The sequence below is a fragment of the Hesperophylax consimilis genome, chromosome 16 (genome assembly GCF_061612785.1).
Source record: "Hesperophylax consimilis isolate HC1 chromosome 16, BYU_Hcon_1.0, whole genome shotgun sequence".
Taxonomy (NCBI): domain Eukaryota; kingdom Metazoa; phylum Arthropoda; class Insecta; order Trichoptera; family Limnephilidae; genus Hesperophylax; species Hesperophylax consimilis.
In genome coordinates, this window is record NC_142851.1 from 13,940,534 (window position 1) to 13,952,687 (window position 12,154).

Here is a 12,154-nt window from a genome sequence, read left to right on the forward strand (position 1 = left end):
CAATTAAAATTAATGTGGTCTAAAACAAATTTATATCTTTTATTGTAAATTATGACGAGCCACAAAGTAAATGCTTATTACAAATATGTAAAAACTTTATTAACTGGGTTAAGTAGGTTAGGTTAGATTAGGTTTTTTTTTTGTTTTTCATCGTTTCTAATGACTTTATATCACTTTTTAAAGGTGTGTTGAATTGTCACTGTGTTGAGTTATCATGGAACCGTCGAAATCAGTTGAAGAAAAGATGTTTTTCTCTGTGTCGGAATTAAACATTGAAACTGTAGAAGAAGTTGATTTAAATCTGTCTCTACAAGAAAAGCTCAATAAAGTTATTGATCACCGACTTTTCCAAAAGTGCAGAAAAATAAGTTACGATGATTAAAATCATTTCCGCCTACTAGCGTGGAATCCGAGTGACTTTTTTTGTGATTTGAGAAAATAGCGACTAAAATACGATGAAACCTTAGACGCTTCGGTCTTACTAAGACCAATAGTCCTATCAAATCAAAATTAAAATTAGCATCTTCAGTTACAAAATATTTAATGATTTTTTTCCTATTTTGGTTTTTATTCTGTTGTGCAACTACTTTCATATTATTGGAATTTAGTTAAAAATGAATGTTACCTACTCTATTTATAATACCTGAAAAAAAGTAAAACATTTGTCAAAAATTTCCCGGGATTGAAAGCCCTAGTAGGCATGTACCTAAATAAATTGTTATAAAATATCATTTGATAGCTGTAAAGGCATTTAAAAATTCAAAAAAGGAAGCAATAAAAACAAAGTATAGGAGTCGATTGCTTTGATGACAAAATGACCTATTTCTAAAAAATAGAACGAAATTTATAGATTAATTTTTGTAGACAATTGTTATTTTTTACCTTCTTTTTATACAGTCAACCTCATAGGGGCTGACGGGAAATATATTTTAAAGCCAACAAGTTTGGTTTCTGTATGAAGATTTTCAGGAAATCGATGCGGCGCACGGCCAAACTGAAATTTCCTGAAAATCTTCATGCGTAAAATCGAATTGATGAAAAAAAAAAAAATCATTTCGCACTGAACAACAACAATAATAGTGAATTTTTCAAACCTAGTACTCTATCACACCCAAAAGTCACGAGCCGCCATAAGCTAAACTAAATAGTAATAACACATGATACGTATTTGATTTTTTATTCACAGATATGTATTTGTTTATTTTTTCTTCTTATCTTTGCCCTTTTTGTTTTTGTCTTTGTCTTTGTCCTTGTCTTTGTCTTCGCCTTTGTCTTCTTCTTCTTCTGGTTCTTCTTCCACCGGTGGGGGCTGTTCTTCCACTGTCTTTAAAACAAGCTTGGTTTCTGGCCACAGTAGCAAAACATACTCAGCCATACCTGGAGTAATTAAGGAATATTTTAACATTTACATGTCTAATTAATTGTGTATACCAAACCGTCTCTCGTATTGGATTCAGATTTCTTAACTTTCCTGAAAGTTAAGCTTTAAATCAATTTGATAATATGTAGTAAGGTTAGTTAAGGAGTTGGATTCAATTACCAATAAGTAGTGAACTCAGTGTGCTTTCGAGAAATAACTACTAAATAATCTCACAGCCATCTAGCGTCAGTAAGCTGGCTGCGGTGGGTTTAGCATTTCTAGATGTCACACACAGTCACAAATTACTTAGTTTTCTCATAAAACCTCATAACGCACATACGCTGTAGAAGCACTTCCCCTGACTGACCTTATAGATTAGTAAGATTTTACTAAAATTTTTGTTAGTTCGATAGAACCTAAATTAATAATAACGTTACTGTCAAAAGTTGGCAATTACATTTTTGGTATTTTGAGTTAGCGATGATTTTAATGAGTCCCCTCTTATGTCATTTTAAGTAGGTTTTTAGCTTTTTTTTTATAAAACTTTTTTTTTTTTTTTTTTATAAAATAGACAAGAAAAATATTGTAAAAGCACTTGCAAAAATAAGCGTGTTTGTTAAAAAAATAACACTAATGAATTTTTAAAATTAACATTTGTATTATTTCCCATAACACTGACTTTATACTGAACATGAAACTTTAAAATTGAATTTACTCCAAAACATGTTTTGTAAGTTAAGAACTTTTGGAAATAACCCCACGAAAATAATTAAATTAATTTAAGCGTGGTTGTGTGGGGTGGGCAATTTGCAACCCGTCATGTCAGGTAAATTTAATAGTAGATACACAAATAATAAGTAATGCTTTAAATACATATCTATTATAAATTGACAAATTAAAATGTGCATTATTAAATAAGTCATAGACTTGCAAAACCCGCTCTGGAATTTTACGGATATCTGTAGATGTCTCGAAATACTGTTTAGAACCCTTTGAATATAAAAATAATGTACCTTTAATGCTAAATATCAACATAATTAAACATCATTCTTTTGATATTTGGCGAAAAATGTCAACAATTTATTTATTTTCAAATTACAATTTTGTGAATGTATCAGAACCACAAAAATTTCCAGAGCGGGTTTTGCAAGTCGACGACTCAAATATTACAATAATAATTATTGGAAACATGACATGTAATTGAGGAACTGGATGCAGTAACAACTTATGATGAAAATTATAGTTTTGAGTAAAACGTGCTCAAAGTTTATTAGAAATGCGTAGAATTCACTTGTAACTAGTGTTTAAACCTTTGATCAACGTACTTACCTTTTCTAATTTGAATTTCCACGCAAATTTTGAAAAGTCTAAACATTAACATATTAATGTAAAGTTCCGAGCACAGCGACAGTAGCATCAGTGATGCTGCTTCAGTTTTGCTGGGACAGTATTTTACACTATACAAATGTATGGGTGTATATTCGAACACAGCTACACTGACGCAGCGTCAGTAACATTGCGTCACTGAAACGCAGTGGTAGCGACAGGGATGCATTTGCGCATGCTGCAGTGATTGATAAGTTTCTTATAATTTTGGTATCACAACATTCATTATTGTTTGATTTAAGTGCAAAAGAATACAAAAAACTAAAAAAAATAGAGAATTCAAAGTGAAATTGAAAATATTTCAAAAGATATTGATTCGTTATAATAAATATTATATTAGTTGAACTAGATAAAATTTATGAGCAAGGCAAGACAAGTAGGTCGGTGATCATGTAATGACGCAGCGTCACCGATGCTACTGACGCTGTGGTCGGAACTCTGCCTTTGCTGGGAAAATCACAATATTTAATTATCACAGATCTTTCCGTACAAAACAACACGTGCATAGTTAAAATATTAGAAAAATACCTGCAACATCGAGTTGTTTCTTCTTGTTTGCAAATTGTTTACACAAATAGCCCACCAAGGCGTCATCAAGAATTATACCATCGCTCTCAGCAAACTTTTGGAAGTCATCTTGTTTGATTTTCTTTTTGCGTAGATTGGCATGCAATCTCAGAATAAATTCGCTGCAAATGCCATGAAAGTATGCTGATGAAGCGGTGCTGATTTCTAACAGTTTGGAATATCTACAGTCTCTCGTGTCTAGGATGAACGAAGTGTGTATGAAGAACGGGTTAGTGATGAATAAGTCTAAAGTCATGGTGTTTGTAAGAGAGAGTACAAAAACAGTCCGCAATATAGTTGTTAGTGATAGATACTTGGAGCAGGTGAATGATTTTGTGTATTTGGTAAGTATGTTTACAAGAGATGGGAAGGCTGATAAAGAAATTGAAATAATTGCAGGTAACTCCATTAATGGAAGATCCCTGGGGTGAATGTGTGGTAAAACCACATATGATCGTGTGAGAAATGTGGAGATCCGAAAAAAATGCAAAGCGGATGTAAGCGTAGTGAGTAAAAGTAAGAAAGGAACACTCAGATGGTTTGGGCATGAAGATTGAGTGAGTGAAGAAAAGAGTGTAAGGAGAATAAACGACACAGATGTGATTGATAGAAACGCTCGAGGAAGACATTGCACTATCAAGTGAATCAGATACTTGTATCGGGCCATGTCAAGAGTCAGAATATGTTTGAGACAAGTGTGTGTCAAGACCGAGTTGTTTGGCAGTCCTATGAAACTTTATTAAGTACGGGGTGTTTCGGAGAATTCATCAAATTTCAACATTCATTTTCGGTTCTGTGAAAGTCCTATTCAAGTTCTGTTATTATATCATTATAGGCTAGTTGCTTGACAGAACTGAAATAATAACAGAACTTGAAAATTAATTTTGAAGAATTGTTCAAATTCTCCGAAACAAACCGTCCTTAGAATATAAAAAATACACGGTGTCCGGAAACTCGTAGTACAAGCGGGAAACTGGAGAATCTACACCACATGGGGAACCCAAAAAAACATAAAGTTTTTTGATTTGAGCATTTTCACAAAAAAAAAAAAAATATATATATTTTTCGGCTATTTTAGGGTTAAAGTTTTTTCTGGTGTTTAGGGTTGAACAACAGATGTTTTAACCCTGAAGAGCAGAAATATTTTATGATTACACTGGGTTAAATGAAGGGTGATTTCAAAATAATGATTCAAATCCGAGTTTCTTCATTTGTTTTACTTTCAAATAGTTTTAATTAGTTGGGTACTTTGATCTTCAGTAATAATTTATAAGAATTTGATTAAAAAAAGAAAAAAAAAAAAAAAAAAAATCAACTTCAAACTCGATTTACTCGATAACGAAAGCTCAAATCAAAAAAAAAATATACTACAAAATCGACTCCAAATGTGATGTAGATTCACCAGTTTCCCGCTTGTACTACGAGTTTCCGGACACCCTGTATATGTAAAGATTTGCAAATTTTTTTAACAACAAAAAAAGTGAAAATAACTTTTGTAATTCCTTTGTCTAATTAAAAATGTTTTTTAGTTTCATGCGATAATTACAGTTTTAAGCAACTTTAAAAACTTTATCTATGTTTGTCTTTCATCTGCTTTCATAATCAGTTTTTCATTTTGGTATACATTCAACAACAGTTAATCTATTTAGTCATTTGGTATACATTCAACAACAGTTAATCTATTTCGTCATTTGGTATGCATTCAACAACAGCAAATCTGTCTGTATCTATTCAGTCATTTGGTATACATTCAACAACAGCAATTCTGTTTGTATCTATTTAGTCATTTGGTGTACATTCAACAACAGCAATTCTGTTTGTATCTATTTAGTCATTTGGTGTGCATTCAACAGCAGCAAATCTGTTTGTATATATTTAGTCATCTGGGAATATTGTTAAGATTTTTTTAAAACATCAAAACCCTGAATATAGAGTTATATTATATACAGGGTGTTACAGCACTTCCCAGAAGGATTTTAACTAGCGATTCTTGAGCAAATTTGGAGTAAAAAAGTAGATGTCATTTTACTGTCCGATGATATACTTTTTCAATTAAAAAAAAAAATCGCACGTCCCCACCGATCACACTGTTACACGTCAGGATGAATCATGTGATATGCGCTCTGTCTCGTCTGTTACCGTGCTGCTGGAAGGAGACGAAGTGCATATCACTTGACCCATTAGGCTGTACCCAACTACTTAGTGGCGACATGTGATGGAAAAATATATATTTTGCTCTTTTGAAAAAAAAATCCGGACAAATGACATATACATTTTTAACTCCAAATACTTCGGGTAAGTGTTGATACAACCTGTATATAATATTTACTTTATACATGGTAAAATTTCACAAAGCTAACCATTACTCCCTCCCTAACACGCTACAAGAGTGGTAGATACTCTCAGTATCGCCCTGGTGAAAGACCATCATTCAGAATTGAAACGCTGATTGAAATTTTATTGTGACCAATTCTGAATAGCCATTCACTTTCCAACGTGAACTTCAAACGCATCTTTTAATGCAAACCTCCTCTTCCTTCCCTTCTCCACTCCCTTAAGCATCACAACATACCCCAATTGGGGATGCCATAGTCCCACTGGCTCTGGACGGTGGGGGGTAATTGGGACTCTTGTACGGTATTCACATAATGAATGTTTAACACCTATTTTAAACTAGAAGTTCCAAAAAATTAAATGGTTGAGTATGTTACCCAAAATCCTTTTTCTTCTTGCTTGCAGCTACATATTTAGCTCTTTCAAATGCAAGTTTCTTTTCATCCGGTCCTACTATTGTATAGTTTCCTACAACATGTCCAAATTTTACGACAGCATCTTTCCTCGTCTTTATGTTTTTGAGATTTTCTATCTCCTGGATAGGAAATGAATGGGGATACATTTATTATTTATTACAAATTATGATACAAATTGAAAATAAATGCCGCCGATGGGAATTGAAACCGCGTTGAGTAATTATTACTTATAATAATTTGTGCCATTCATAAAAAACCTTGTCTTATAAACATTAGTTTATCAATAAATAATAATATTTATTTATTATTATCAAAAATATATTTACTAATCACGGGAACATTAGATATATAAGAACGGTAGAAAAAAATCAAAGCTTTTTTTTTAATATGATACATCTATTTTCAATTTTCGACCTAGTTGCGCTATCTCTTGGACCGCCTTGTAGCCAATTTCAAAGATTTTTTCGGTTTGACTGAGGATTGAACCTTCCTCCCTAGGGGCCGTTCAAGTATTATGTAAGCACTATAGGGAGGCAGTGGGGTCTTTGCTTTGCTTATTTTTGATGACATGGGGGGTTGGGGGGGGTTGAGATAGTGATTATGTCAGCACTGCTCAGCAGTAGTTATTTTTTTTTTAAACATTGGCAACCCACACATTGTCTATGTTTGAAAACCGAATACATATTCGGGGATTCCCACAAATAATTAATACGTTTAGGTACTCGCTTAGAAATGAATGGGGGAATTACCGCGCGCTACTCACTTGTCAAAATTTCTTCCATCAATCTATTGTTTCGTTTCAGTACGATTGACGATTTGACGTGTTGTAAGCAAATCAAAGCAAGTTAATATTTATGTTGCCGTTGATCCTCTTTCGCCAAAGTTGAATTGTTTATAAAACAGAATACATTAACAGAAAAATGCATGGGTACCAATTTTTACGTAAGCATGGGAGGGGGGGGGGGTAAGAGCTTTGCTTACTTTTGGTGACAAGGGGGAAGAGGGGGTAAATAATTGTAATAAATCTGCTTACGTACTACTTGAACGGCCCCCTAGATAATGGAGTCAACACCGCTAACACCTAATTCAAATCCTAATTGGATAGTACTGACATTTATTCCGTATAATAACTACTGTAGATTTTTTAAATATAATGTCATCCAATTTCAGAAAAATGTGTGAGTGTGTGTGCATGAGTGCCACCAAAGCTAAGATAGAATCACATTCCACCCGTTCCCCAATAAATTGTCTTAATTCAATTCAATTGTCATATTCCCACATTCCCCAATTATCTTAATTCAATCCAATTGTCATATTCTCACATTCCCCAATTGTCTTAATTCAATTCAATTGTCATATTCTCACATCCCCAATTGTCTTAAATCATATAAAATGTAGCATTTTATACTTATCGATGTTTAATTAATTATAAACTTATTATTTGTCACATAAAATAATAACTATTGGAATTGCATAATTTACTAACTATTATTGTGCATATTATGAAAATTTTCAATCTGTAAGCTTCGCCCGTCATAATACAGGGGCATCCCTACATTTCTAGCATGGCAGTTGAAATAACGTCATCAACAACAAGTCTTTCTGCTGAGTTTCAGTTCGTTCGGATGTTGGGAAGTGGGTTAATTTCCACTTCCAAGATTTCATTTAATTGATTTATTCATTCAATCAAGAAAACAAAATCGAAATTCAAATAACTAGATTATTTAAAAAATATATATAATACCATAGTAATAACGAGAGAAAATACACATAACATATAATTTTCTATAAAATCATTTATTTACTAATACAACATTGCTTATCGTCCAACGTAGAATAATTTTATATCAAATTCATTAGATTTGGGTGAGTTCACTGGTTATTGCACAACCCTGTCTGAATATCCACTGTTTAGTGGCGATTTGTCTTGTTTCATCACGTAAGTTATTGCATAGTTTAGGTGCAAACGGGCCTGCTCTGTGCGGGCGCAATTTCACTCCGGGCGCCGAATTGTTAAGGCGCTGATAATAACTAACAGTCCTAACACCTTCGCCCTTGAGATTATTTTTTACGAAAACAGCGCTAAACAAAAATACAAATCATTTAAATATTATTGATTATAGTATGTCCAACTACCTTCATAATTTTACTTGCGCTAAATATCAGAAGTTTCTTTGTCCAAATGTAGTTATTGTTTTGGGATTTAGTTAGTATGGGGTGTTTGACAGAATTTGAACAATTCATCAAACTTCAACATTCATTTTCGGAATCTGTGAAAATCCTATTCAAGTTCTGTTATTATATAATTATAGGTTAGTTGCTTGACAGAACTGAAATAATAACAGAACGTAATTAAGTTTAAAATTTGAAGAATTGTTCAAATTCTCAGAAACAACCCGTCCTAAGTATTCTTTTGATTTATGTTGTGTGTTTCGTGTGTTTTGAGTATTTTCATTATTGTCAAGATTAGCGTAACTCACTCAACCTTTTAATATAACCATAGAACCTTAATCTTAATTTTGTTATGCCAAAAATAATCAAACGTACTAACTTGTTATGGGCTGTCTACGATTATTCTGAACTTGGATTTGTGTTGAATTTAAGTGTAATTTTTTAAATTGTAACTGATTGTGTCAAGAATTCAGACAAGCTATAAAGCACCTGGGTACCTTTAATATTTTAACACAAAATTATTTTAAGGGTAAATTTTTTACTATTCATAAACTGCTTGTTCTTAGATAGTGCTAAGCTTTAATTATTTTATGAATAAACACTTTTTGCATGTTATGCTTCAAAATATTATTTAAGATGAATTATTTGTTTGCGACTTTACATGTCATTTAATCTGTGAATGAATATGAATAAAGTTTTTTGTCCATATAAAAACTCAATTCTTTCAAGAATGCAAATACAATACAAACACAATATTGGATTGTGTTTCTGATGCCTTTCTTTAAGTTAACCCTAACTAACTAACCATCACGCCGTTTCCCGCAGGGGTGGGCAGAGAGGACGGACAGCCAAACAACTCGGTCTTGGCACACACTTCTTGCCTCATTCACATTCATACATTGTCTCATACATACTCTTCTATTATTCTGACTCTTGACATGGCCCGACTCAAGTATCTGATTCGCTTGGTCGTGCCATGTCTTCCTCAGGCATCCCCAATTTCTGCTACCATTCACATTTGCATCATATATTCTCCTTTCTTCGCTCATTCGCTCTACATGCCCAAACCATCTAAGCGTGCCTTTCTTGATCTTAATCATTACGCTTACATCAGTCTTGCACTCTTTGCGGATCTCCACATTTCTCACACAATCATACATGGTTTTACCACACATATGCCTCAGGGATCTCATTTCTACAGCATTCAGTCTACTTTCATCCTTACTCTGCCAGCACCATGCCTCACTTCCATACATCAGGGTAGGTACCAGCACTTCATTGTGGACTGCTAACTTCGCTTCTTTGGACAATTTTTTGTAAGCGCCAGCTGCGTTCAGTTCTCCATCAATGGAGTTACCTGCATTTACCCTTCTTTCAATACCTTGGTCAGCCTTCCATCTCTCCTAAACATATGTAAGTTAACACTTATTGTTATTTTTAAATTGGAAGTGATGTGTCAAGAATTCTGACTATCCTGTTTTTCTCGGATCTCCTTCTATTATTTAATAACAACGATCTACATAATATTAATTCATTAGAACATACTTCTAAAAATGCAGGATTAACATTTGTCTGTCCAAGGTCCAGTAAATTGCATTTAACTCTTCTGTTTTGAAAGTTCCACAATATAGCAATGGCATCATCAAAAGTCAATTGATTGTTTCCTAATCTTAGAATTTCTAATTTCTTGGCTTTCCATAAAAAGCTCGAAAGATTAATCAATACCTCGCCTTTCAATCTAAAATAAAATAGTAAAAATCGACATGTTGCAAAAATATTTTACATAAATACGCCATTAAACGCCGTGGTTAGATTACATACATGTTGACTCTACTGTATCCATTGGGAAACTTTGAGTTACTGACCCAAAAATAAACCACTCACTAGATCGATATCTTTGGGCTTTTTGTATAAAACAAATTGGTCCTAAAAAACCATAGATATGCCAATATATAGACAGGACAATTCTCATTCGGAGCCTACTTATTATACTATACACCAATGAAAAACTCTGATAGTTTATTTCACAGACTTTTAGAGTTTTTCATTGGTGGATATAGTTAGGCAATCATATGACGTCACAATATTTCAGTTCCAATTTTCGATCGGAGTTATACCCCCTGTACTGACCTATGTAAGTACAGGCAAATACTGTAGAATAGTCTTCTTTTATTTCCCATACATTCTAATGGCAGTATGTCACACTAACGCCTCCTCCGCGGCACGAGTTGTGAGGCTTGGATTTTATGCATGATCATACCATGCTACACTAGCGCCTCTAACGGCCAGTGTTGCCAGCCAACACAAGCAAATACAGCCAATATTTTACTGGAGTTGGACGTATTATTAATATTCTAGGATATTTGCTATAGATACTCCTCACTTAACGACGTACCGGTTTAACGATCGCTTGGACTTACGACCAGCTCTCCAGCACAGAGTTGCACTGAACTGGTCAAATTTTCCATTACTATCTCTTAACCGACCATGTCTTTTTATTAATGAACAAATTTTTTTGGACGGTACCCCAGCCTAGATAATTTTTATAACCTTTATTCATTGCATTTTTATGTTGTGTAATTCGTTTTATTCATCCCTGTTCAAAGTAAACGAAAATGATTAAGCTAATACGCTTAATTGCCACTAGGTAGGAATGAAACTCAGTCAAGTGAGGAGTACCTGCATTTGTATTCATCATCATGAAGGAATTTGGCCTCCTTCACAAATGTTAACTAATTGTAATAATTTATTTATTTATTCACACTTGGTGTGCCGCCGCAAAATTTTCGCCGTTCGCCATCTGATTCTATTTTCGTCATAACTTACTTATTTTCGCAAAATGATCTTTTTGAAAATTATTCCATATTACCAGATAATGGGTTTAGACATTTATAAAAATAGTATGTAATATACTATTTGTAGTTTCCTCCAGTGGCGGCCGGTGGTCAAAATATGTGGGGGTTCACCGGATTACAACATTAAGTCATAAAATAAATTAAATAAAGGTACATACCTATTTATAAAGAAGTTCTATTCTCTGTTCATTTTGTTTAGCAAAGACCTCTATCAATGCTTAACACTGATAGTGCGTTCAGTCTGTCCTGGCTCAACGTGTTAAAAGATTTTATTCTTTTTAACGTTGAGAAACATCTTTAGCTTTCAACTGAGGTCATTCCAAAGGTCACGAATGGTGCACAAAAGTTTTAGTAATTTCACAGTCTCGGGAAAGTCTTCTAATAAACAAGTACTATAAAAAAGTTGTAAAATTGATAAAGCGCCGTTAGCTTTTGAAAAATCGTCGCGGGCGTAAATTGCACAGAGTTTACCTTTTAGGTACTGAACTTTATTTAGGAAGTCATACGTTTTAAGCGTCACATTGAAATCATGTTCTGGGAAATTTGACCTGTATCGATTTTTATTAAATAGCTCATTATGGTGTTTACTTAGGCACGGTAGCCTGAATCCAATTGCATTCTGATGTCAACTTTTCCTAAAACCTTTAAGCTCAAAACTTTTTGTAAATGTAAATGATAAGAATTATGTTTTTTGATTTTTTCAGAAAGGTGAGTTACATCAGTAACACCGCTGATTGTCCAAACTTAATCAACATCGTAAATTAAACACGTAAAACAAAATAAACTATTCAATTGATCACATGCACAGAGATACAAGCTTTGTTATACATTGTTTTGTTAAATGATCGAGTAAACTTCTTCGATCCAGATTTGCACTGTTATTTTATTATCAGTTCAGGTTTTAGGTGGACCGGCATTTTTTATTATCACTTTGTTTTCAAAACTCGACCTATTATTCTTAATGTATTCCACATTCAAACTCATTCTTAATTTATACGTTGAACAAACACAAAAGTAATCATAAATTAGTATAACATGCAATTGATATGCCTTATTAATAATTG

General features: G+C 33.3%; 1 protein-coding gene across 1 annotated transcript; it reads right to left on the reverse strand.

Annotated features, from left to right (window-relative positions):
- Nucleotides 1-1,198: 1,198 nt before the first annotated feature.
- Nucleotides 1,199-3,569, reverse strand: LOC149416752 (uncharacterized). Its single transcript, XM_089641314.1, has 2 exons — nucleotides 3,275-3,569; nucleotides 1,199-1,377 (listed from the first exon to the last, which is right to left on the reverse strand). Exons 1-2 carry the CDS (start codon nucleotides 3,567-3,569, stop codon nucleotides 1,199-1,201), a joined length of 474 nt encoding a protein of 157 aa, XP_089497440.1.
- Between the last annotated feature and the right edge of the window lie 8,585 nt (nucleotides 3,570-12,154).